The 25,075-nt window shown below is 61.5% G+C and overlaps 2 protein-coding genes across 4 annotated transcripts; one reads left to right on the top strand and one right to left on the bottom strand.

Annotated features, from left to right (window-relative positions):
• The first annotated feature begins 317 nt into the window (after positions 1-317).
• LOC113984179 (natural resistance-associated macrophage protein 2-like) lies at positions 318-21,537 on the top strand. 3 transcript variants are annotated; one of them, XM_039385855.1, is made up of 18 exons: positions 318-336; positions 6,991-7,077; positions 8,293-8,441; positions 9,273-9,398; positions 9,683-9,802; positions 10,996-11,102; positions 11,582-11,652; positions 11,739-11,806; positions 12,429-12,584; positions 12,783-12,941; positions 13,465-13,551; positions 13,997-14,116; positions 14,526-14,675; positions 14,947-15,020; positions 15,177-15,330; positions 16,532-16,585; positions 19,624-19,697; positions 20,913-21,537. In XM_039385855.1, exons 2-18 carry the CDS (start codon positions 7,041-7,043, stop codon positions 20,947-20,949), a joined length of 1,743 nt encoding a protein of 580 aa, XP_039241789.1. In that variant the 5' UTR covers positions 318-336; positions 6,991-7,040; the 3' UTR covers positions 20,950-21,537. The 3 variants fall into 3 exon arrangements, with proteins under 3 accessions (XP_039241789.1, XP_039241788.1, XP_027569782.2); XM_039385854.1 differs by lacking the exon at positions 318-336 and adding an exon at positions 2,383-2,416; XM_027713981.2 differs by lacking the exons at positions 318-336; positions 20,913-21,537 and adding an exon at positions 2,383-2,416 and having other exon boundaries at positions 19,624-20,337.
• A 2,740-nt stretch (positions 21,538-24,277) lies between these two features.
• TSFM (Ts translation elongation factor, mitochondrial) lies at positions 24,278-25,072 on the bottom strand (the record flags this gene model as incomplete). Its single annotated transcript, XM_039385857.1, has 1 exon — positions 24,278-25,072. A coding segment is annotated over one exon (702 nt), but the record flags the coding sequence as incomplete, so codon positions are not given.
• Positions 25,073-25,075: the final 3 nt, after the last annotated feature.

The following is a 25,075-nucleotide window of genomic DNA, read 5'->3' as shown; positions in this document are numbered from 1 at the left end:
TACCGGCCCCGGGACCCCCGGCCCGGACCGATCCCTCACCCCCGGTACCGGCCCCGGGACCCCCGGCCCGGACGATCCCTCACCCCCGGTACCGGCCCCGGGACCCCCGGCCCGGAGCCCGGACCGATCCCTCACCCCCGGTACCGGCCCCGGGACCCCCGGCCCGGACCGATCCCTCACCCCCGGTACCGGCCCCGGGACCCCCGGCCCGGACCGATCCCTCACCCCCGGTACCGGCCCCGGGACCTCTGGCCTGAACAGGCCCCCCCCTTCCCGATGCCAGCGGGACCCCCAGCCCGGAGCCTGGACCGGGACCCTCCTCCCGCTTCACCGGGGGTAAATCTCTTCCCGGCCTTTGAGGGGCCCGTGGCGGGGCCTCTCCCCCCCCCCCCCCCCCCTTCCCCCGCTGTCCGGGCACGGGGGAGGCCAAATCCCCCAGCAAAGGGAACCGGGACCCCCAGCAAAGCTCCTTGGGAATTCCCATAACCCAAGTTCTGCGTTGCCTCTTCTCAGACCTCTTTCAGCCCCTCCATGTCCCGGGGATCCTTGGAGGGATCCTTCTGGGATGCTCTTCCCTCCCTCCAGCCGGCCCCCGGCCCCCCTGTGCCCCCCCCCCGGGCGCATGGCTCCCGTCACGCACCCCCCGTGCTGTCCCCACCCTGTGCCCTCCCCTCCCGGGCCCAGGCACTGCTCACTCAGCTGTTGTTTATCTGGGGAGGGGGTTATCGCTGCCCCCGGGAGGGCCGATAAGGGCGGATCGATCCCGCGGGACGATCCTCCCCGCACGTACCGGAGGGACCCGCGGTGCCCGCGCGGGCCCGATCAGAGTCCGGCCCTCGTGGATCAGCGGAGCCGCCGGAGGCTCCTCAGCCCCGGCCACGGGGCCACTTCAAAGAGGGTTAATGGGGAGTCAATTAATGATCAGGAGATGCCGGAGATTTCGGGAGCCTTTGAGGAGCCTTTGAGGCGCCTCCGAGCTCCCTCGAGAACTCTGCTCCGGGTGGAGGCGAGGGAGGGAAGGAGGGGACACCCCTTAAATAGGGAGGGGACACCCCCCAGGGGAGAGTGGGACACCCTCGGGCCTCGAAGAGTGCAGCAGGAGCACCATCATGCCCACCAAACCCACCCCCGGCTGCGAGCTGGGTGAGTACTGACACCCCCCCCCGGGGGCTGGCACGGCCCCCAGCCTAAAACACCCGGCATTTGGGGGATTCAGACAGTTTCCCACGCCCAGGCTGCCTGTGGGGTCGGTCACACCTGCATTCAGGTGGGCAGTGATGGGTTATTCCCATCTCTGATGCTTGCACTGTCGGGTCAAGGCTGAAGGTGAATCAGGGAGTTTCCCATCTCCTGGATTTCTCATTTTCCCAGGATTTGGTCACTTAGCAATACCCTTAGCAGTGCCCAGCTGGCAGGAGCCATGTCCCATTCCCAGTTAAATCCATGGGGTTGTTCCTTGGGAAGGGAGCGGTTGAAAACAAATTATTCCAAGTTTCCAAGAGAATGCATGGAAGAGGAAGAACTCTGGAAGGAGCAAAGTTTCCCTCTGGAAAAACAAGCAGCAAATGAAAGAAAAGCCCAGTCAGGCCGTTCTCCCCCAAACACGGGGTTTTCTGGGAGAGAAGGGAGCAATCCCATCTGGGAGAGATGGGAGCAGTCAGGGGGGGAACCAGCACCGGAGGGCGCCAAAAGTCTGGGAACTGGGAGAGAAAAACAGAGGTATTTTGGTACCAAAAGCGCTGCTGGGGGGGCGAGGGGAGTTCCAGGGGGGCTCTTGGGCTCCAAAGGGATCCACGATTTGGGGTGGAATGAGCGGCTGTTAGGAAAAGCTCGGAGTGGGAGCAGGGGGATGCTGCAGCTGGTGTGCCCCCTCATCGCCACCACGGGGTTCTGGGACTCTCCTGGGGCCTCACTGGGGCTCAACTTCCCCACTGGGTTCAACCCAGAGCTGGGGTTCTGCCCTCGACCCCAGGACCACGGGGGTGCCCCGGCCCCCATACTGGGGACTACACTGGGGTCCTGGGACCCTCCTGGGGCCTCACTGGGGCTCAGCCCCCCCACTGGGTTCAACCCAGAGCTGGGGCTCTGCCCCCGACCCCAAGACCACGGGGGTGTCAAGGCCCTCCCGGCCCCCCATACTGGGACTGCACCGGGGTCCTGTCACCTCCAAGGTGACCCCCCCGCACGGGGGCCTAGCCCAGGTGCCGCCCCCAGTACCATCCCCAATGCCCCCGGTACCCCCCCGTGCCACCCCCCGGTGCTCCCCCCGGTACCTCCCGATCCCGCCCCCGTTGCTCCCCGCGCCATCCCCGGTCCCTCCCCCGGTCCCGCCCCGTGACGCGGCTCCGCGCGCCGGGACGCGGCTCCGGCCGGGCCGGGGATGAGGCGGCGGCGGGGCCGGGGGCGGCCGGGGCCGGTGAGCCATGAGGGGAACGGGGGGACCTCTCGAGGGTGGTCCCACTCCCCTCCAGGGGGAGGTTCCCCTTGGAGCGGGGGGATCCTGCCTCGGGGGCGCGTCCCCGGGTGTTCTGGGGAGGGGAATCCTGCCCGGAGGATTCTGCTGGATGTGCTGCGGGACCCCGGGGTGGATTTACAAGGGGGGCCATGGAGCCGTTGCGCCCCCACCCCCCAGCACTCAGGGCCTCTCGCGGCCCCCCGGGCGCTGCCCCCCCACCATCGCGGGGCTGGGGGACCCCCGGTGACCTTGGGGTGTCCCGGGGGTCCCTGCGGGCGGGCACCGCGGGGGCGGCGGCACCGAGTCTCGTCCTCTGGGCTCCTCCTTGGGGTCTGGGGGGCTCCGGGGCCCCCCAGGCTCTTCCCTCACTCTTTCGAGGTGCTGGGGGTGCAGCGACCCTATAGCGGGGCTGGGGTGCGTTGGGAGCACAGCCACGGAGCCCCGGGAGCAGCCGCGGAGCCCTGGGAGCACCGGGATCACAGCCATGAAACCCTGGGATCTCTCGAATCCCCGGGGTCACAGCCATGGAACCCTGGGATTACCCATGGAGCCCTGGGACCTCTGGGATCACAGTCACAGAGCCCCGGGATCCCCGCCATGGAACCCTGGGATCTCTGAGATCCCATGGAGCTCGTCCTGCCCGGGCTGAGGTTCCCGGACACGTGTCCTTGTCCCTGCAGATCCCCCATCCGGTGTCCCCGGTCCCAGCTCCGGAGCCTCCCGGCGCGTCCCGGTGCGGACGGTGAGTCCGGCCCGTGCCGGAGGCTCCCGGGGCAGTTCAGGGAATGTCGCTGTGTCCGGGCAGGGCTCTGCTCTCCCCGTTCCCGGGGCAGTTCAGGGAATGTCGCTGTGTCTGGGCGGGGCTCTGCGCTCCCGGCCGAGGTCCGCGTGGCTGTGGGTGAAGGTGCGCTCGGAAGGGGTTCCGGCCCTCCCCGCGCTGGGAGGAGGCTCGGCCACGGGCAGGGGAGCCCTCGGACGAGCTCCCGAGGTGTGGGAGAGCGGGACGGTGCAGCCGGTGGTGGAATAACGGCCCCGTGTTGTTGTGGGTTGGACGCGGGTGGTTTATTACAGGTGGTGAAAGTTCTCACAGTCTCAGGTGTGCGTCAGCCGCCTGTCCCACGCTCGGCTCCCAAATCCAGGAGCTGGGGCAGGCTGGGAAGAGAGCTGCTCCTGAGCAGGCTGGGAGGAAGCTGCTCCTCCCTGCCAGGGAGTTGTTTCCGTGTGTTTCTGTGGAAAGAACCAGGTCATGCTCCAAATTTCCTGGAGAGGACACCTGTGTGAGCAGGTGAGCAGGGCTGGGCTCAGCCCCCCGTGCCCTCCTGCACCCAGGCATATCCCAGCTCTGGAATGTGGGATGGGGTGAGGGATGGGCAGGAAACAAGCTGGTCTGACCTGTTCAGATGTGGGCAGATGACCTGTCCTCGTGCAACGGGAGCAGAGGTCGCTGCTGGCTTTGTCCTCTCAGGTCGTGGGCAGGAGTGGGGCAGAGGGAGGGGGCAGGAATCCCACAGGGATGGACCCTGTGCTGCTCCCCACGGGGAAACCCCCAAGTCCGTGCAAAGGAAAAGATTTTCCAGGTCCCAACCCTGGTGGTGCCAGTGCCAGGGGACACCTGGAAGGTGGTCAAGGGAGTGGAATTGGGGAATCAAGGCTGGAAAAGCTCTCTGAGATCATCCTGTCCAACCATTACCCCAGCACCAGTCACCACCCAGTTCACCAGTTACCTTTGCTGGGACGATGGGCTGTCTGTGCCAGTTTGAGGTGTTGTGCCTGGGGCTCCCAGTGGGACATCACCTGGAAGGGCTGGACTAAGGGGTCAGGGTGAGCAGGTGAAGGGCTCCCGGTGTCACCACCAGCCCACAGGGTGTCTGTGTGTGGAGCAAAACAAGATGTTGGCCCCAAAACTGCTCCAGAAGGATCCGTGAGGATCCTGCCTGCCCTGCAGGGACCAGCCCAGCTCAAAGCCCCACATCAAAGGCACGACCTCAATGGCAGGAACTGCTCCCAGCACGGGGCCAGGCTGCTCCTGTGCCCCGAGGGGAGGAGCAGAAGCAGGATGAGCCCGTGGCTGTTGGAAGGACCCGTTGGACAGTGGGTTTGAAGGGGGGGGTGGAACAAGGGCCCCTTGTTCCTTGATTGTTGTTTGCTCTGTGGGTGGAGAAGGCCTGCACAGCAGCACCGTGTCGGCGGGTTTGTGGAGTGACCTCGTGATGTTCTGCTCGGGGCTTGTGGTATTCCAGGGAATATTCCCCTGGGAATGCCTGGGACTGTTGGGTGTAACAGCAGTGGGGTCACAGTGGGGGTTTGACCACCAGGAGGCAGAGCCTGGTGAGCCCACGCCTGTGTCCCGTGGGAAAGGACACGGGTGTGCCCAGGTGGGCAGGGAGGCCACGGGCATCTGGCTCAGCCACAGCACGGCCACTGGGACCAGGGCAGTGCCCGTCCCCCTGTGCTGGGCACTGCTGGGGCCAAACCCCAAATCCTGGAATCAGTTTTGGGTCCCCAGTGCAGGACATTGAGGGGCTGGAGCTGGGAACAGAGCTGGGGAAGGGGCTGGAGCACCAGGAGTGGCTGGGGGGACTGGGGGGGCTCAGCCTGGAGAAGAGGAGACTCAGGGGGGACCTTCTCCCTCTCCACACCTGCCTGACAGGAGGGGCAGCCAGGTGGGGTCCCTGGGGTCACCCTCCCACAGAGGGCTCTCTGGGCACCCGTGGGACACGTTCCCTGTGCTGGGGGTGGATCCATCTCCCAGCCCAGCAGCTGCTGGAGCAGATAAGGGGCCCCCTCCCACCCTTGCCCAGGCTGGGCTGGTGTGGGGGCAGATACTGAGGTGGGTCTGTAACGAACGTTCCCTCAGGATTGTCCTCCTCGCCCCTCACGGAGTGAGGCTCCAGTGGGACTCACTACCAGGGTAAGGCTGCTCCTCCTGGATCACAATTTGGGAAAAGGTGGCTTATTGCTGAACTTCAGGGGTTTGTTTTAGTGGAAGCTGTGGGTTTGGGGCTTAACAAAGAAGGGAAGTGGTGGGGTCGGAGCTGGGAGGTGGTCCTGGGTCAGGGGGGAACTGCTGGGGCAAGTCCGGGGCTGTGGCTGGGAGGTGGCAGGAGGTTATGGAATATCCCAGTTGGAAGGGACCTACAGGGATCAAATCCAGCTCCTGGAGGTGTTTCCTCCCCTTTCTCCCCACGGCGTGTGGCAGTTTGGGGTGATCAGAGCCCGGAAGAGGCAGGGGGTGTCCAAGGGGATTTTTGGGGTGTCCCGTGCAGGGCCAGGAGTTGGCCTCGGTGATCTTTTTGGGAACATTCCAATATTCCATGACTCCACGTGCTTGTGCAAACACTCCAGGTTAAAGTGGGGGAATAACACAACTCCCCCCTGTGCCTCGGTGGGAGTGGGGATTTTGGGGGTCCAGAGGGGTCAGTGCCCACGTTCCCCTGGAGTCATCGCTCCAAACCTGGGGTGGTCTGGGTGGAAACCCAACAATTGTGGCTCCAGCAGTGTCTCCCCACCTCTCAGGTGACTTTGGCATCTTTGGGGGGATTTCAGTCCCTCTCAGGTGTTTTAACCCCTCTCAAGTGGTTTCAGCACCTGGCTCAGTCACAACCCACCTCCAGGGCTGGTTGTGAAACTGGGAATTCATCTTTAAAACCCTAAAATTGGTTCAAATCGCTTAAACCGAATCCCTGGCTGATGATTTTCTTTTACATCCTCACTGAACCAGTATTCCTTTGTTTTATGGAAATCTCCCATTCAAATCCAATGGGATTTGAGGAGGGATTAAGTGCTTTACAGACCAAACTGAGGGACTTTGGCTTGTCCTTGGGGGCTTGAGGGGGTTGAACCTCCAGAGCCCGGAGGGTGCCAGCTCATCCCCAGCTCCCTCCTGCTGCATCCCCATCCTAGTTTCTGATTCCGTCTTGCTCCATTCCCAGTCCCATCCCAGTTTCTGGTTCCCTCCTGCTCCAGTCCCAGCCCCAGCCCAGATTCTGGCTCAGTCCTGCGTGGGTTGGATTTAAACCCAGATCATGATGAAGGAGTTAAACCTGCCCTTAACCCAATTCCCAATGCCTGGGAGAGCTGGGGAAATGCTGGGAGGGTTTGAGGGGTGATGGTGGGGTTCTGGGAGGTTTTAGAGGGTGCTGTGGGTGCCAGGGGTGCCATAAGCACCAGGAAGGGGGGGATGGGATGTGGTTTCCACAGTGAGGAAATTCCACCCTTGTTTCCTGGACTGGAGTTTCACAACCAGCTCCAGCTGCCTGTGGACACTCCTGCCACGTTGGTGCCCGTCAGTCCTTTTTGGGGGGAGGATGGGGGACTTTCCCAGCAGGTCCCAGCCCAAATTACCCCTCCCATCCCTACGAGGACCCTCAGAGCTGGAAAAGGGCCCAGGAAGTGAGTCCATCCCTGCCAGATTTCTCAGAGCTGGAAAAGAGCCTGGGAAGTGGATCTGTCCCTGCCAGAGCTGTTGGCTGTCCCCACTCTCCTGCCAGCTCTGATTCTCCTTCCTAACAGGATTTTTCCCTTCTCCTTTGCAGCCAATGTGTCCAGAATAAACCAGTCCCTGGAGCACGGGAAAGGCCCCACCATGGGGAGCTCGGACATGGAGCGGAAGGCGTCCTACGGTGAGGCTGGACCGGGCACGGGGTGGGGGCTGCCCTCCTCATCCTCCTTCCTTTCCTTCATTCCGGGCTCATCTGGAGCTGCTGGGATGAGCCCTGGGGTGCTGGGATGAGTCCTGGGATACCAGGATGAGCCCCGGGATACCAGGATGAGCCCCAAGGTGCCGGGTTGAGCCCCAGGGTGATGCCAGGATGAGTCCCGGGGTGCCAGGATGAGCCCCAGGGTGCTGAGATAAGTCCTGGGTGCCAGATAAGCCCCGGGGTGCTGGGATGGGTGCCAGGATGAGCCCCAGGGTGCTGGGGTGATCCCAGCAGGAGGTTCACAGCACCCTGGGGTCTCAGCCTGGCTGAACCAGCCGAACCAGCCCAGCCTGTGCAGGAACGTCTTGGCAGGAATGTCCTGGGCAGGGATCTCTGCACACCTGGGCAGCTCCAAATCCCTTATGTAAATGTGGCCCTGGCAGGTTTCTGGGAGGCCCCGGGAAAAGGAGGAGCTCGGTGGTGATGCAATAGGAGAGTTGGGCCAAGAGCTGCCCTGTCCGAGCCCAGAGCGCTGGGACGCTGCTCCCGGAGGGAAATGTCCCGTGGGGAGAGTGGGAGAGAGAGCAGGACTGGGAGTGAGAACAGGATTGGGAGTGAGTACGGGATCGGGATCGAGACTTCGGCTGGAGGTGGTGGGGGGCTGGGGTTGGAATGTGGGAATGAGTGTGTCCATTCCTGGACATTCTCCTCACTCCTTACCTTTTGAAACTCCTGGAATTCTCTCAGTGTTGGCTCTCCCTGGGGGGAGAGTTGTGTGGTATCTCCCAGCTGTCCCTCACTTCCAGACGTGTGTCCCTGGGATCCAGCTGGGAGAGTCTGGGATAGTGGTGCAGGAGCAGCCCCAGGTTTCCGTGGAATCTGGGTCATCCAGCCTGGTTAATCATTGCAGGGGCACTGGCACTGCCCTCACTCCACATTGTGTCCTGGGATTTTAAAATTAGTTGGAATAAATAAATCCCTGGCTCCAGCCTGGGACCGGGTGGGAGAGGAGATTCCAGGACGGCAGCAGGCTCTGGGGGGTGCAGCAGTGTGGGATATTTTGATTTAATTATCTCTTTATCACCTAATTAGTATTGTCTGGCTCGTTCTACTCTGCCTGTGGGGCTTGCCAGCCCTCGCCAGAATTTCTTGTCTTTCCAGGGATTCTCACTATTCCCATTCCCTCTCTCCCTGCAGAGGATGTCTCTGGGGAGCCCGGGGGACTCGGGGGGGTGGTCAGCACCATCTCCAGCAGCAGGAGCCCCCTGCAGCCCCCCGAGGACACTGAGGAGGAGCCCTTCACCACCTACTTCGACAGCAAGATCCCAATCCCCGAGGATGAGACGGTGAGGGAGAAAAACCCCATGGAAAAATCTGCCTCAGGCACCTGAGTCATTCCCATGGGCACCACTTCCCCTTCCAGCCTGGACTGGGAAGGGTGGTCTGGAGATGGGGATTTGGAAGAGGAGGGGATGGAGTTCTCCTGGACTAGGAAGGGGGACCTGGGGATGGAGATTTGGGAGAGAAAGGCTGAGGGGTCTCCTGGATTGGGAAGGGTGACTGGGAGATGGAGATTTGGGAGGGAAGTGGGGGAGGTGTCTCCTATGGTCTGGAGAGGGGTGAGGGCCATGTTAATGATTCATCCCTTGGGATCTGGCTCCTGCTTGGAGCAGGGAAAGGCCTTGTCATACCTCAGGGAGGGACCTGGGCCCTGTGTTCCCTTATCAGGGAGCAGGAGCCTTGGCTGGCCTTGTGACAGCCCTGTCTCCTGACATCCCAGGGCTGTGGGTGCCTCTTGCCCTTGGCTGGAGCCCCCAGTTTTGGCTGCTGGGGAGGGAGGATCCCACTCCCCCCTGAGATTCCTTGAGCGTGGCCTTGGCCTTTATTCTCAGCCTAAACTCTTCAGACTGGGACCAGACATCCTAAAGCAGAGTTTGGGATGGGATTAAGGAATAGGCAGGATTTTAGGATGGGGTTAAGGATCAGGCTGACAGGATTAATGATCAGGCAGGAGTTTGGGATGGGGTTAAGGCTCAGGCTGATCAGTTAGGACGAGGTTAAGGCTCAGGCTGATCAGTTAGGATGGGGTTAAGGCTCAGGCTGACCCTCCAGCTGCTGTCTGCAGTGTCAGTGAGGGCGCTGCCCCAAGCCCTGCTCATGTCCCTCTTTTCCCACAGCATTCCTGCTTCAGCTTCCGCAAGCTGTGGGCGTTCACGGGCCCCGGGTTCCTGATGAGCATCGCTTACCTGGACCCCGGGAACATCGAGTCCGACCTGCAGTCCGGGGCCGTCGCCGGCTTCAAGGTCAGGGGAGACCCACATCCCATCTGGAATGTGGGGCTGGTGGTGGTGGGAACACCCTGGGAGGGGGGGGGCAGGAGGGTCCTGGATCCTGCCTTTGTGTCCCTTTGGATCCATCCCATCCCATGCAGCTCCTGGTGTGTAATTGCCTCAAAAATGTCAATAATTTGATTTTCAACGCAGAACTGTGGGTTTGGGGCAGGCCTGGGGCCTTGTGGGTGGCTCTCTGTGTCTCCCCACCTATTTGTGTCTTCATATCTGCATGTCCCCCCGTCTCCCTGTCCCAGCTCCTGTGGGTGCTGCTGCTGGCCACGGTCATCGGGCTGCTGCTGCAGCGCCTGGCGGCGCGGCTGGGGGTGGTCACGGGGCTGCACCTGGCTGAGGTCTGCCACCGCCAGTACCACAAGGTGGGTGACACCCCCATGGGGCCCTCGGGGGAGCCAAGGGGGGCTGGGGACAGTCCTGGGGGGGTGTGGGGCATGAGGGGCTCAGACGGTGGGTGACACCCCCATGGGGCCCTCGGGGGTGCCAAGGGGGGCTGGGGACAGTGCTGGGGGGCTGGAGGAGATGGGGGGGTCAAAAGGTGAGTGAACCCCCCCCATGTCCTTGGTGGTGCCATGAGGGCTTGGTGAGGGCCTGGGCTGTTAATGGGGCAGGTAGAGGATGTTTTGGGGTCCCTCAGTGCTGTCCCGGCTTGGGGAGCACAAGGAGGGAGGGGAGGGATGTTGGCATTTGCCAGTCAGGAAGAAAATCCGGGATTTTCAGCTGCCTCCTGGGGTAGGAATACTGAAATAATCCCAAGGAATTAGAGGGAGAGAAATGGCCCTTTAGGTCAAAACCACTCCCTGGCTGTTCCATCCTCTGCTTGGGAGTTCCTCAGGCTTGTGTAAGGAAGGGCTGATGATGATGAGCAAGGCTGGCCCGGGTAGGGGCTGTGGGGACACTGGGCCAGCCCAGTCCTGTGCACTGGGAAGGGCTGTGGGGACACTGGGAATGTCCCAGCCCTGTGCACTGGAAAGGGCTGTGGGGACACTGGGAATGTCCCATCCCTGTGCACTGGAAAGGGCTGTGGGGACACTGGGAATGTCCCATCCCTGTGCACTGGAAAGGGCTGTGGGGACACTGGGAATGTCCCATCCCTGTGCACTGGAAAGGGCTGTGGGGACACTGGGAATGTCCCATCCCTGTGCACTGGAAAGGGCTGTGGGGACACTGGGAATGTCCCAGCCCTGTGCACTGGAAAGGGCTGTGGGGACACTGGGGGTGCCTGGTCTCTGTGCTCCAACCCCGACACCGTGTCAGTGCTCCCACCTGGAACATGTCCCAGTGCTCCTTCCCAGTGTGTCCATACAGGGAAATACCACGTCTCACTCTCACAATAGGACGTATCGAGGGCAGGAATGGGGTGACACAAGTGACCCGGATCCTCCCCGGGATTGCCACAGGAGCTGGGATTTCAGCTCCAGGGCAGCTGCAGTGATGGTCACCAGCAACCAGGGCAGGGAGAGGATCCCATTCCTGCACATGAGATCACCACAGCCCCGTGGGAGGAGACATTTTCCCCTGTTTTTCATGGCATTGGGTGTTTCTTTGCCCCCAGTTCCCTCGGATCATCCTGTGGCTGATGGTGGAACTCGCCATCATCGGCTCGGACATGCAGGAGGTCATCGGCTCGGCCATCGCCATCAACCTGCTCTCTGTGGGCAAGTGAGTTGGGATTGTGCAGGAAATGAGGAGAAAGGGGAACCAAAAACTCTATCACCCCATAAATGCCCCCAGCTCAGCCCTGAGGACGTGAGTCACCCCCACCAGCTGAGGTCTCATCGCTGACTCAGCCTCCGGTGCTGGATTTTGACTGTGGGACCCACAGGGTCTGGAGTTGGTTTTAGCTCTGACTGGTACACAATTGGGGTGCAGCTTCCTGCCAAACTCCACATCCCATAGAGGATTCCTGGGAAGGTGTCCTTTGAGCTGGGAAGGCAGGAAATGGAACTGGAACAGACAGACCTGGGGTTTCCCTCAGGATTCAGAGGGTCGCCTCCCTCAGAGCAGGACACAGCCCTGCACATCCCAATGCCTGCTCAGGCTGGGAAGAACCCCTGGACATGCAGATCCATTCCAGAAAAAGCCCTAAATGAAGGGCATTTGGGACTCTGGGTGTGCACTGACCCCGCTCTTGCCCGCAGGATCCCGCTCTGGGGGGGGGTGCTCATCACCATCGCTGACACCTTTGTCTTCCTCTTCCTCGACAAATATGGTAATTTATCCTTCAGAATTCCAGGAATTAAATCTGAGATTGAGGGTTTCTCGGGTTGCTGACAAGGGGCCTTTCCCTCCTTGCAGGCCTGCGGAAGCTGGAGGCGTTTTTTGGGTTCCTGATCACCATCATGGCACTGACCTTTGGATACGAGGTACCCCCTGCCTCCAGGAGACACTGAGGGGCTGGAGCGTGTCCAGAGCTGGGAATGGAGCTGGGAAGGGGCTGGAGAACTGAGGGAGCTGGGGGGCTCAGCCTGGATAAAAGAAGGCTCAGAGGGGACCTTCTCCCTCCCCAACATCTTCCTGACAGGAGGGGCAGCCAGGGGGAGGTCGGGCTCTGCTCTGCTCCGAGGTGACAGGATGAGAGGAAATGGCCTCCAGGGGAGGTTTAGGCTGGATATTGGGGGAAATCCCTTCCTGGAAAGGGGTGTCCAGCCCTGGCACAGCTGCCCAGGGCAGGGAGAGGTGCCTGTCCCTGGGGGGATTTACCAGCTGTGTGGATGTGGCACCTGGGGACATGGTCAGTGGTGGCCTTGGCAGTGCTGGTGCCAGTGCTGGACCCAACGATCCCAGAGACTCTTTCAACCCTAACAAGTCCATGATTCAATCCTACAATCCCAAATCAGCACCAAACATGGTGATGGACACTTAAAAGCCACATTTTGGGCAGATTTGAGTCGGCTCGTGGTTTCATTTTTTACCAAAACAGCCACATATCAGCTGTGGAGCAGCCAACGTGTCACAGCCCCAAATCCCCCATTTTCCTGTCCCCAGTACATCACGGTGAAGCCCAACCAGGAGAAGGTGCTGCAGGGGCTGTTCATCCCCTACTGCAAGGACTGTGGGACGCCCCAGCTGGAGCAGGCCGTGGGCATCGTGGGCGCTGTCATCATGCCCCACAACATGTACCTGCACTCTGCCCTGGTCAAGGTGAGCACCTGGGGGTGGGGAGGGTCCTGAGGGTCCCACCGTGGGAGGGGGACACGAAAAACCCCTCAGAGGAGCTCGTGGCCATTGTGGGGTGTGGGACCTGAGGGCATGTTCTGTGTCCCACCATCGCTTCAATCAGCCATAATTCCAAGGATAACTGTGAATTCCCACCCCCCATCCTGTCCCTGTCCCCCCCAGTCCAGGCAGGTGGATCGCTCGAACAAGCGGCAGGTGCGAGAGGCCAACAAGTATTTCTTCATCGAGTCGTGCATCGCGCTCTTCGTGTCCTTCATCATCAACATCTTCGTGGTCGCCGTCTTCGCTGAGGCCTTTTTCAACAAGACCAACGCGGACGTGGTGAGGGGGACTGGGACAGACTGGGACTGAGGGACCGAGGCAGTGCCCCTTCCCCTGTGCTGGGCACTGCTGAGGCCCAGCCCTGAGTCCTGGGGTCAAAGACCTCAAGGGGCTGGAGCATGTCCAGAGCCAGGAACGGAGCTGGGGAAGGGGCTGGAGCAGCAGGAGCAGCTGGGGGGGCTCAGCCTGGAGAAAAGGAGGCTCAGGGGGGACCTTCTGGCTCTGCAACTCCCTGCAGCCAGATGGGGATCGGACTCTGCTCCCAGGTGACAGGATGAGAGGAAAAGGCTGCTAGGGGATGTTTAGGTTGGATTTTAGGGAAAATTCCTTCATGGAACAGGCTGCTCAGGGCAGGGGTGGAGTCCCCATCCCTGAGGGGATTTAACAACTGTGTGGATGTGGCACTTGGGGGCATAATCAGTGGTGGCCTTGGCAGTGCTGGGGTCACCACTGGACCCAATGATCCCAAAAGCTTTTCCACCCCAGCCCATTCCCTGATTCCTGCCCTTCTGTGCCCTTGCAGAACCAGGTCTGTGTCAATTCCAGCAGCCCCCACTCCTCTCTCTTCCCCAACAACAACGAGACACTGGAGGTGGACATATACAAGGGGGTGAGTGTCCCCAGGGGAGTGGCTTGGGGACATCCTGTTGGCCTTGTCTGGGGTCCCCAGGGTGGGGACAACCACATCTGAGACAGCCTGGTGACTCCATCTAGTGTCCCTGGGGTGGGACAGCCATATCTGGGACAGCCTGGTGACCCTGTCCAGTGTCCCCAGGGAGGGACAGCAACATCTGGGGCAGCTGGTGATCCTGTCTGGTGTTCCTGGTGGGGGGACAGCCTCATGACCCCATCTGGTGTCCCTGGGTTGGCACAGCCACATCTGGGGCAGTTGGTGGCCCTGTCTGGTGGCAGCTGCTGCTTCTGGATAAACTGGGAGCGCTGGGGACTGGGACCAGCAAAGGGATCCCTGAACACAGAGTCGGGGGGAAGAGATCCTGGGGGTCCTTGAGCCCACCCCTCACTCAGATGACAGAGCTGCCCCCATCCTGTTCCAGGGCGTTGTTTTGGGGTGTTACTTCGGCCCTGCCGCTCTCTACATCTGGGCCATCGGGATCCTGGCGGCCGGGCAGAGCTCCACCATGACGGGCACCTACTCGGGCCAGTTCGTCATGGAGGTACCGTCCCCCTGCTCCCTCCTTACCTCGGCCTCCTTGCTCTGGGTTCTGTGCTCCTTACTCTGTACTCCTTGCTTCGTATTCCGGACTCATCTCCTCTGTACTCCTTACTCTGTATTCAGTACTCCTTACTCCTCACTCCTTACTCCTCACTCTGTACTCCTTACTGCTTACTCTTTACTCTTCACTACGTTCTCCATACTCCTTACTCTGTATTCTGTACTCCTTACTCATTACTCCTCTGTACTCACCCCATACTCCTCACTCCCTCCTCAGCCCTCCCTCGTTGCCATCTCACCCCCTCACCCCTGTGCCCCCCCCGGGGTTCCTGGCCCTGTGGTGCTCCTGTGCTCCACTCTCCTCGCTGCTCAGCCCTTTCTCACCCCTCGCCCACCCTGTGCCCCCCCAGGGGTTCCTGAACCTGCGCTGGTCCCGCTTTGCCCGGGTGCTGCTCACGCGCTCCATCGCCGTCACCCCCACCCTCTTCGTCGCCATCTTCCAGGACGTCGAGCACCTGACGGGCATGAACGACTTCCTCAACGTCCTCATGAGCCTCCAGGTGAGCAGGGGGCAGCCGGGTGGAGTCAGGCCCCTCCCAGCCCCAGGTGTTCCCAGCCAGGTGGGATCAGGCCCCTCCCAGCCCCCAGGTGCTCGAGACCAGCTCGGATGGGGCTTGGAACAACCTGGTCAGTGGAAGGTGTCCCTCCCTACCCATGGCAGGGGGTGGGGATGAGCATTAAGGTCCCTTCCCACCTAAACTGTTCCAGCACTCCATGATAATCAGGCCACTTCCCACTCTTCATTCTTCCCTGTTTTCCTGCCTGTTCCAGCTCCCCTTTGCACTGATCCCAGTGCTCACCTTCACCAGCCTGCCCACTGTGATGCACGACTTCGCCAACGGCCTGTGAGTACCACGGGAACCCCCTGGTCACACCTGCCCCTCACCTGGGCACCTCCTCACCTGGGCACCTCCTCACCTGGAGCACCTCACCTGGAGCACCTCCTGGCCTGGGCCATCCCCCCACTGTGCTCACCCCGCTGTGTCTCTCCTTGCCCCCAGGTTCTGGAAGGTGGCCGGGGGCCTCCTGATCCTCCTCATCTGCAGCATCAACATGTACTTCGTGGTGGCCTACGTGAAGGACCTCCACAACCTGGGCCTGTACATCGGGGCTGCCGTGCTCAGTGTCGTCTACCTGTCCTTCGTGGCCTACCTGGTGAGTTGGGCTCCACCTGGGCCCCCTCCCAGCTGGGAAGACTTTGGAACAGCACACGGCTCCTCTGTCCCTGCCTGTGTGTCACAGAGGTGGAAAATCATGGAGTGACCATGGAGCCACGGGGTGGGGTGGGCTGGGAGGGACCTTAAGGGTTATTTCATCCCACCCCCTGCTGTGCACAGGGACACCTTCCACCTCCCAGCCCCGTCCAGCCTGGCCTTGAACACTTCCAGAGATCCTCTGGGAAATCGATGCCAGTGCCTCCCCCACCCTCACAGGGAGGAATTCCTTCCCAAAATCCTCCTCTGGACTTGCTCCAACAGCTCCACGTCCTCCCTGTGTTGGTGCCCCAGAGCCGGGGGCAGCTCTGCAGGTGGGGTCTCACCTGAGGGGGCAGAGGAGCAGAACCCCCTCCCCTGCTGTGGGATGAGCCCCCCCCGGGCTGTCACCTGCCCCCTCAGCTCGATGTCACCTGCACGTGACCCCCATCTGTGTCCCCAGTGAGGCTGTTCCCGGATACTGGTCCCAGTTTAGACCCTGAGGGGTCTAAACCCACTCATCCCCTGGGCATGGAGCCATTGGCCACAACTCCTTGAGTGGCCAATCTCTGATCCAGTGAGGGACCCCCCAATGGATCACTCTGTGGGGTCATTAGTGGAGCTTCACCCCCACCCCAGCTGAGGTTTGGGGTCCCCACTGCAGAACACTGAGGGGCTGGAGCATGTCCAGAGCTGGGAATGGAGCTGGGAAGGGGCTGGAGAACTGAGGGAGCTGGGGGGCTCAGCCTGGAGAAAAGGAGGCTCAGGGGGGACCTTCTCCCTCCCCAACACCTGCCTGACAGGAGGGGTAGCCGGGGCGGGGTTGGGCTCTGCTCCCAGGTGACAGGATGAGAGGAAATGGCCTCAGGGGAGGTTTAGGCTGGATATTGGGGGAAATCCCTTCCTGGAAAGGGGTGTCCAGCCCTGGCACAGCTGCCCAGGGCAGGGAGAGGTGCCTGTCCCTGGGGGGATTTACCAGCTGTGTGGATGTGGCACCTGGGGACATGGTCAGTGGTGGCCTTGGCAGTGCTGGTGCCAGTGCTGGACCCAACGATCCCAGAGGCTTTTCCACCCCGACCCATCCCAGGGTTCCACGACTCCCTGACCCTCTGCCCCTCCCACTCCTCTGTCCCTTCCCTGACTGTCCCCTCGTGTCCCCGCAGACGTGGCTGTGCCTCATCGCCCTGGGCGCCTCCTTCCTGGCCTGCGGGAACACGGTAAGCGTCACCCGGACCCTGCACCTGGAGCCGCCGCCCCAGACCCCCAAATAATGGGGGGGTCCAGGACCCGCCAGAGCCGCCAGAGCCGCGTTCCCGGGGGAGGACGCGCGGGAGGACCCGGATCGCCCGGCACTGCCGGAATCCTGCTGCTGTTCCTTTGCTGAGCCCCCAAATTCCCCCCGGGGTGGGGGGCACATGGGAGCAGCCTGACCCCTCCTGTCCTCATTGTCCTTTAAATCCCCCCAAATTCCTCATCCCGGGGTGTTTGACCCCAAGTAGCACAAACACTGACTCCCAGGAGCTCTGTCCTGGATAATCCAGACAAATAAGCTACAAAAAACCCAAATCCCCCTTTTGGGTGGCATTTGGGGACCGGGGTGACACTACAGCCGGATCTACCTCTGCCACCCCGGCCTGACCAAATTTGGTCCTTTTTCACTGGAAAACACTTCCCATTCCCAGGGAAATCCCACGAGGACGGGAAACCTCAGCATTGATATTGTCACTACTGTTTTTTACTGGCCCGATGTGGGATTTTGGGGTCAGCAAAGGAAACGAGTTTGTGGTTATTTATGATTTTGTGACTTTATTCCCTGTGACCTGTGGAAACACTCTTGGAGTTCTCAAAAATCCCTGGATTATGGCTCAAAATCAGGCTGTGGAAGCTCCAGAGTCTTTTCCAGGGGTTTCCTTGCTGCTCCTGCTTTTCCCAGATTTAAATTCCCCCATCTCACTTTCTGCTGGTGTTTAATGAATTTTGGGTTTTTTTGGGAGAAGCTTTGCTGGGAATGCAACCCAAGTGCAACAGAACAGATTGGGATGGAGGGAATGGGGCATCTCTCAGATCTCCAGCTCTAGGGGGAGTTGGAATCTCATCCTGCCTGGGATGGGTTTGGACCTCTGGATCATGGAAATTAGGGTTAATTAGGGGAACTCCCTTCTCTGTCCACCTGGAGGCATGGCAGAGGCATAGCTCCATGGATTTAGATCCCAAAATGCTTTATGGATCTAGCAGGATGGAGCAGGGGTGGGGGTGAGGGGCTCCCCTCCCAAGTGGGTGTCACAGCTCCCACCCAGCCTGGCCCTGGATTATTTGGGATCCTTGGAGCAGGGCTGGCCAGTGCCAGGGGCTCCAACCCTTGCTGTAATGAGGCTTCCTTGTAATTCCATCAGCCTTTCCCTGTACCCCCTGTCCCAGGCAGGGAATTCTCTCTGAAATAAAATCCCCAACCCTTGGGAATGCTGCCCTGATGCCATTTTGGGATCCAGTGGTCACTGGGATTTCTTCCCTTCCATGAGCAAACCTGGCTTGCTCCCAGGATTGGGGCAGGTTGGGGCAGCTCCTTCCTGCTTAGAGCTTCCATAGGGTTTTATCCATCACTGCCCAGGATCTGGGGTTATTCCATGGTGTCCAGGACACATTCCAGGGACACGGGTGGCAACACCCAGAGCCCAGCAGGAAAACACTCTAATTAGAGACAGGATTGTATCCGCTTTTCCCACCCTTTCCCAAATGAACTGAGCCTTGTGGCTCCCCCTGACCCAAGCAAGGATTAGGACGGGATGGATTCTCAGTTTTCAGGTCATTATCCCAGAATTCCAGCAGGATTTAACCCTGTAGTGTAACACTTATAGGTTTTACACCCATTCCCACAACCCAACAGCCACGATCCCTGGGAATTCAGGGGTGGGAGGGGACGGGTTGGACTCCGGCTCCAGAATCCCGCTGTACACACCCCCTAGCTCTCCTGGATCGGGAACGTTGGTTTGGGAGGGGTCAGCTCTCGTGGCTGAAACACTGAAACACTGACTGCGTGGCAGCAGCTCCATGGCAGAGCCTCTGGATCGGGTCCCTGTCCGTGGGCTCCGCTCCTCGCTGCGCTAATTTGGAGTTTTCCCCGGTTGTGTGAACGAACCCCCTTCGCCATTAAAACACGGAGACTTTTCCAACTTGGCTTCCTGGGTCGTTTTTTGGGGTCTGCTCCAATCGCCGGCTGTTTCTGGCTGTGGTGGAGCCCCCAGTGCTCACGGAGCTGTGTCAGTAGGACGAGCTCCGGGGGGGGGGCACGTCCCCGTCCCCATCCCGCGGGATTCGCTCCCGGGGTCACACTGTGACCGTGTCATCACCGAGAGAGTGGAGGGTCCGTCACTCTGCGGTGCCTTCCCGCTGGAATTCCTTCAGTGGGATCCAGGACACGGCCCGTCTATCCTGCCCTGCTCCGGCCCGACCCACCCCTGCGCTGAAAACCACGGAATTCCAGTTTTTTTCCCTGCTTTCTTACCCCCCTTTCCCCCTCCCCCGATCCGGAGCCTCAACTCCAGCCCGGCCCGGCCCGAGCTCGGCACCGTTTAACACCAAGATCATCCGGGCTCATCCCGAGGGTTCGGAGCGTCCTCCTGTAATTAACCCACCTATGCTGTCAGTGCTAATTAAGGCTCATCCACCCTCCAGTTTAATTAAGCTGGAGCAGGAGTTAATTGAGGCTGCGGGAGGGATCGACTCGGAGCTGTGGGTGGGGCCGGGCCGGGACCCGCCCCAATTAACACCAGGATCTGTTCCTAATTAACACCGGGACCCTCCCTCAATTAACGCCGGGATCCGTTCCCAATTAACACCGGGATCCATTCCCAATTAGTGGTCCCGTCGGCACTGGGTCAGAGCACTAATTAACGGGGGCACATGGTAATGCCGGAGCCATGGTCGGCACTGCCACCTCGGTGCCCACCCGGGCTTTGCTAAACTGGGCTCAGCTGGGGCTTCGTTAAACTCAGATCAGCTTTGCTTCATTAAACTCTGTGCAGCTCAGTCTCATTAGGTCGGGCTCAACTTCGCCTTTGTTGAATCAGGCTTAATTCAGGCTTTGTTAAACCCTTCTCAACTTGAGCTTCATTAAACCCGTCTCAATTTGGTCTTTGTTAAACCAGACTCAGCTTAGGCGTCGTTAAATTAGGCTCGTTTTGGGCTTCATTAAACCGGGCTCAGTGCGGGCTCATTAACTGCCCTCGGCTCTAACTGTCGCCTTCCCCCCCCCCAGGGCCGCCTGGGCTTCGCTGCCCGCCCCGAGCTCTTCCTCCTGGGACACGTGGACTCCGACACCTCCGTCACCAGGTGATCCCGGCGCCGGGATCCGATCGGGCTCCCCCGGGACCCCTCTGTCACCCAGCGCGGCAGGACAGACCCCCAGGCCCCCCCGGGCCGCGGGACCCCCGTCCCCCAGCGCGGCACGGCCCCGGGACGCGGCAGGAGCGGAGCCGGGATTCCCGGGAGAACGGTGGGATCGGGATCGGGAGGAGCTGCGGAGCCGGCGGGCCTTGGGGAGACCCGGCCCAGCCCTCCAGTCCAGGGGGATTTCCCCCCTCCCCCCCCCCCCCCCAACAGCTGATCCGGGAAAGGTCCGTTGATATTTCCTGGATTTCCATCCCTCTCTCTCCAGGGGGTTGGTGAGACGAGCCTTGGGAGTTTTCCCTAATTGGGGATATTCCAGGCTGTTTCTGAAATTCTCATTAAAAGCCAGGTTTGCCGCCAGGCTCTGGCCTTGGGCCAGGGCTGACACAGGGGACTAAGCTGTTTCCCAGCATTCCCAAGGTTTTTGGGTGCTCCTGGAGCCCCAAATGAGCCCTCAGAAGGTTTTAAGGGCAGCAATTCTCAGAGAACACGATGGAGCAGTTGGTTGGAATTTCCAGTTGGAAAGGGAATTGTTTCCTTTTCAAGTTTCACTCCGTTTTAGAAATAAAAATTATACTCCCAGTCTGTTTTCCTGAGGAATTCCATCAACCCCCAGTTTCCCGTGCCCACGTCGCACCAGTGGCACCTGCAGGCAGGTCCAAGGTGGTGCCGGAGGTGCCGGATCCAGCCGGGATTCGCCGGGAACTTGGATTTTTGGCGGAGACCCAAAGCCGTCCCACTGGGGGGAAAGGGGGGGTCGCGGACTTGGGGGGGTGACACTGGGGACGTCCCCGTGTCCCTTGGGGGTGTCCGGGGGTCCCTGCTCGCCCCATTCCCGCTGTTCTCCCCTCGGGAACCCCCGGGGGGAACAGGGAAAGGGGGATGGGGGGGTTGGGGGGTGGTCTGGGAGACCCACGGGAAGGGGCTGCTGCCCCCACGCCCCATCGCCCCGCTCCCGGAGGGCGATACCAGACCCTTCCCAGTCCAGTCCCGGTCCCAGTTTGCCAGCAGGACGCTCCCAGTCCGCTCCCAGTGCGGCGGCCCCGCTCCCCGCGCCGGCCGGAAAATTCCCGCTTTTCCCCCTTTGTCCCTGGAATTGCGGCTGGGCTGCCCTGGGATGAATTCCGCTCCGTAACTGAGGAATAACCAACCCCCCAGGATGTGGCTGCGAATCCCGCGGGATCCGGGGGACTGATCCCGTTGGGACCTGCGCGTTCAGATCCCTGGGAAACTGGGAATTGCGAGATGCGGATCCAACCTGCGGGAAGCAGCTCCGGGAAGATCCGGCTCCGACGTGATTCCGGTGGAAAAGCAGCTCCCAACGGATCCCGGTGGATTTGGGATCCCGGTGGGATCCCCTCGGGCACCCCCAGAGCGCCCCGGCCCCGGCAGCCACACTCCCTCCCGCGGGACTCGGGATCCTCCGTCCCCCAGATTTTCCTTAAAAAGAAAAATCCCAAATTCCTCTTTTCGCCCCTGGATTTTCCTTAAAACAAATCAACACAGTTTCCTTTGGAGAAATTTGGGGAGAAACAGGAGAAATTTGGCTGAAATAGGAGAGAATTGGGGTGAAATAGGTGGAATTTATTTGGACACAAATAGGAATTTGAGGGAAAACAAAAGGAATTTGTTTGAAACGGGAGGAGTTTGAGGCGAAGTAGGTGGAATTTGGGGTAAAACAGATGGAATTGGGATGAAAAAGAAGGAATTTGGAGTGAAACTGAGGAATTTGGCGGGAAATAGGTTGAATTCAGGGTTGAAACAGGAGGAATTTTGAGTTATATTTGGTAAAAATAATATATACAATATAATATCTATACATATTATAGATATTATATATAATACGTATATAATGATATATTGCATAATTATATATTATAAAACAGCATATAACAAATTATATATAATATATTAACTATTATATTATAATGATATATTATAACATATATTTTATAGTACAAAGTATATATTATATATATTTGTTTATATTAATTATATAAAATATAATATAATGATGTAGTTTAGATATAATTATATATTAATAATAAAATATATAACGAATCATTTCTTAATAAAAAAGTAATAAATAAACTGGGAAAAGTGGGAATTCTCTGTCTTATTAAACAAAATTAATAATTCCACGGCATTTAAGGCAGAAAAGGGGCTCAAATTCCAGGGCCCGGGGGCCTCTGGGCTGGAAGATTCAGAGTGGGCGGGGGCACTGCCCAGACCCCGCCCCCTTTCCCGCCGGAGGGTGTGTCCCGGGAGCCCCGCCCTTTCAGTGCTGGGGGCGGGTCCCGTGAAGGCCCCACCCATCCCGTCTGTGGGCGTGTCCCGGAAGGCACCGCCTCTTCACACTGGGGCGTGTCCCGGGGAGGCCCCGCCCCCCGCCCGGGCACTTCGCGAGGTAAACACGCACTGGCCCCGCCCCCTTTCCGGGCCCAGCCAATTCCCGCCCCCAGGCCCCGCCCCCGCCCCCGCTCAGCCAATCGGCGCCCGCGGACCGTTTCAAGGCCCCCCCCGGCCCCGCCCCCCCAGAGCGTCCGTCACAAAAAATCACGAAAATAACGAAAATCCCGAAATACCCAAAATAACGAAACGCTCCGGACGAGGCCGCCCCTCCCCCAACCCCCCTGGGCCCCGCCCCCTCCCCTCCCCCCTCTCGGGGGGCCTTGAAACCGCCGCGGCCCCGTTTCCTCCGGTGGGCGCGCGCGGCCCCCCCGCCCCCACCCTCGCCCCTCCCCCACCCCGGCACGGGGACACCCCCCCGCCCCTCCCCCACTGCCCCCCCACCCCCCCCGGGCCGGACGGCGGCGGGAACGGCAGGTACGGGGGGGGAGGGGAGGGGAGGGGAGCGGAGGGGAGGGGAGGGGGCGGCACCGCGAGGGGCCGGGGCTGAGCCCCCGGGATGGGGGGGGGGGCAGGGCTGAGTCCCCCGGGTGGGGGGGGGGGGCAGGGCTGAGCCCCCCGGGTGGGGGGTCGGCTGAGCCCCCGGGATGGGGGGGGGCAGGGTTGAGCCCCCGGGATGGGGGGGGAGCAGGGCTGAGCCCCCCGGGATGGGGGGGGAGCAGGGCTGAGCCCCCCGGGTGGTGCCCCCCCCTCGCTGTCACCCCCCGGGACACGCCCCCGCCCCCCAATCCCGGAGGGGGGTTTGGGCAGCCCCGAGGCCGCGGGGGGGGGGGACACCCCGCTCTGGGGCTGGGGGGTGTCCCCAAACCAACACCCCTCTGGGACCCCGGGAGCGGGCGGGGACAGGGACCCCCCGGGACCACCCGGTGGGGACGGGCGGGAGGGGGTGTTGGGGGGTCCGGAGTGGGGGGAAGGAGTGTGTTGGGGAGTCCGGGGGGGGGGAAGAGAGGGGTGTTGGAGGGTCCGCGGGGGTCCGGGGGAGGGAGGAGGAGGAGGAGGTTGTTGGGGGGTCCGGAGGAGGGGGAGGGGGAAAGAGGGTTTTTGGGGGGTCCGGGGGGGAGGGAGGGTGTGTTGGAGGGCTCAGGGCGCGGGGGCTTGGGGCGAGACGGGGGTGCTGGGGGTTTCGAAGGGAGGGGGGTCGGGAGGGGTGTCTTGGGGGGGCTCCGAAGCGAGGGGGGGCCATCCGAGGGCCTCGGCCCGGTTCAAGTAATCCAGGATAGGCTGTTCCAGCCCGGCCTGTTCCCGGTTACTTGTCCCGGGAGGCGGCCGGTGACGTCAGGGAAAGGGGGGGACGGCGGGGGAGGGGGGGTGCCATCTCCGGCCCCCCTCCCCCCATTCCTTGTCCCCAAGCTCCTACCACCTGTGTCCCCCCCCGGCTGCCACCGCCCCTCGGCCCCAACGTCTGTCACCCCCCCCAGATCACCTTTGTCCCCTGCCCTCCCCCACATCCCCTCCCTCCATGTCCCTTGTGACCACCGACCCCCCCCCCCGTCCCACCAGGGACCCCCACCCCGGGGGCAGGGACGGGATGGGGAGACACCCCCCCAGACGCCACCCGGGACACCCTGTGACCTCCCCCCCCTCGCTCCTCCCCATCCGTGCCCTCTCCCCCCCTCCATGAGGGACCCGGGGCTGGGGGGACCCCACGGCAGCCCGGGAATGGGGGGGAGGGTCCCCACACCCCCCCAAACCCGACACCCACACTGGGGTCTCCCCTGTGCCCCCGCAGGGGTGTCACCCCCCCACAATGAGGGTGCCGAGGGGCGTCCCCATTTACACCCCCTGGGTCACCACCAAACAGCCCGAGGGGTGAGAGAAAATGCCCCAAAACAGCCTCCCTGTGCCCCCCCCGGTTTTGGGGTGTCCTGGGCACCCCCTCCCACCCCCAGCCATCCTCCCTCCTCCTTCCTTCCCACCCCCCGAGGGTTTGGGGTTTCCTGGGCACCCCCCAGTCCATCACCCCCCCACAGGGGTTTGGGCCCCTTTTTGTATCGATTTGACATTAAAAACCAGCAGGAAATTGGGGCTCCCTGGGGGGGCCGGCAGGGGCATGGAGGGGTTGGGGAGCAGTCCTGGGGGAGGGGGGGTTGGAGATCCCACAAAATACTCTGGGCTCGTTCCTTCACACCTTTATTCAGCTTCATCCCCCCCAAATCTGGGCGGGGCCCCCCAAACTGGCTCCGGAGGAGGGGCCGAGCCACACCCCCTCATGCCGGCGACGCGGGGGGGTCCCGGGGGGGCTCCTCGGAGGGCTCCTCCCCGCACTGGAAGCGCAGGAAGTCCCAGACCTGGAGCCCCCCCCGGTCCCGCAGGTACCGGCCCAGGGGCACCCCCGGCTCCAGGAGGGTCCCCTGTGCCAGCAGCCGCGTCTCCCCGTCCCCCCCCAGCTCGTCCTCGGGGGTCCCCAGCGCGGTGGGCGCCAACCCCACCACGTGCTGGGCCACCCTGCGCCCCAACTCCCGCAGCTCCGCCGGGGGGGGCCCCGAGCCGGGCCCCCCGCAGGCCACCAGAGCCCCGTAGGTGCCCATGGCCACGGGGGGGCCGGGGGGGACCCACCCGTGCGTGTAGGTGGCCACGAACCCCCCCGGGGCCCGGAGCCACCCGGCCCGGCACAGGGACAGGCGCTCGCCCAGGCGGCCTGTGGGGGACAGGGGGGGCACGGGGTGAGCCCCAAAACGGGGGGGGGCATGGGGTGAACACCAAAATGGGGATGGGGGGACACGGGGTGAACCCCAAAATGGGGGGAGACACGGGGTGAACCCCAAAATGGGGGGGGAGGGCAGGGGGTGAACACCAAAATAGGGATGGGGGACACAGGGTGAGCAACAGAATGGGGGGGGAGGGCACAGGGTGAACCCCAAAATGGGGGGGGACACGAGGTGAACACCAAAATGGGGGGGGGGGGCACAGGG

The sequence above is a fragment of the Pipra filicauda genome, unplaced genomic scaffold (assembly GCF_003945595.2).
Source record: "Pipra filicauda isolate LSUMZ 115617 unplaced genomic scaffold, ASM394559v2 scaffold441_size551697_pilon, whole genome shotgun sequence".
NCBI lineage: Eukaryota > Metazoa > Chordata > Aves > Passeriformes > Pipridae > Pipra > Pipra filicauda.
This window is presented reverse-complemented; position numbering and strand designations above follow the sequence as displayed.

Excerpts from the sequence above, each read along its gene's own strand:
- LOC113984179 (XM_039385855.1), top strand. The coding sequence starts at position 7,041 with ATGGGGAGCTCGGACATGGAGCGGAAGGCGTCCTACG. Across the intron at positions 9,803-10,995 it reads GCCACCGCCAGTACCACAAG|TTCCCTCGGATCATCCTGTG; the intron begins GTGGGTGACACC and ends CTTTGCCCCCAG. Across the intron at positions 19,698-20,912 it reads TCCGACACCTCCGTCACCAG|GATGTGGCTGCGAATCCCGC; the intron begins GTGATCCCGGCG and ends CCAACCCCCCAG.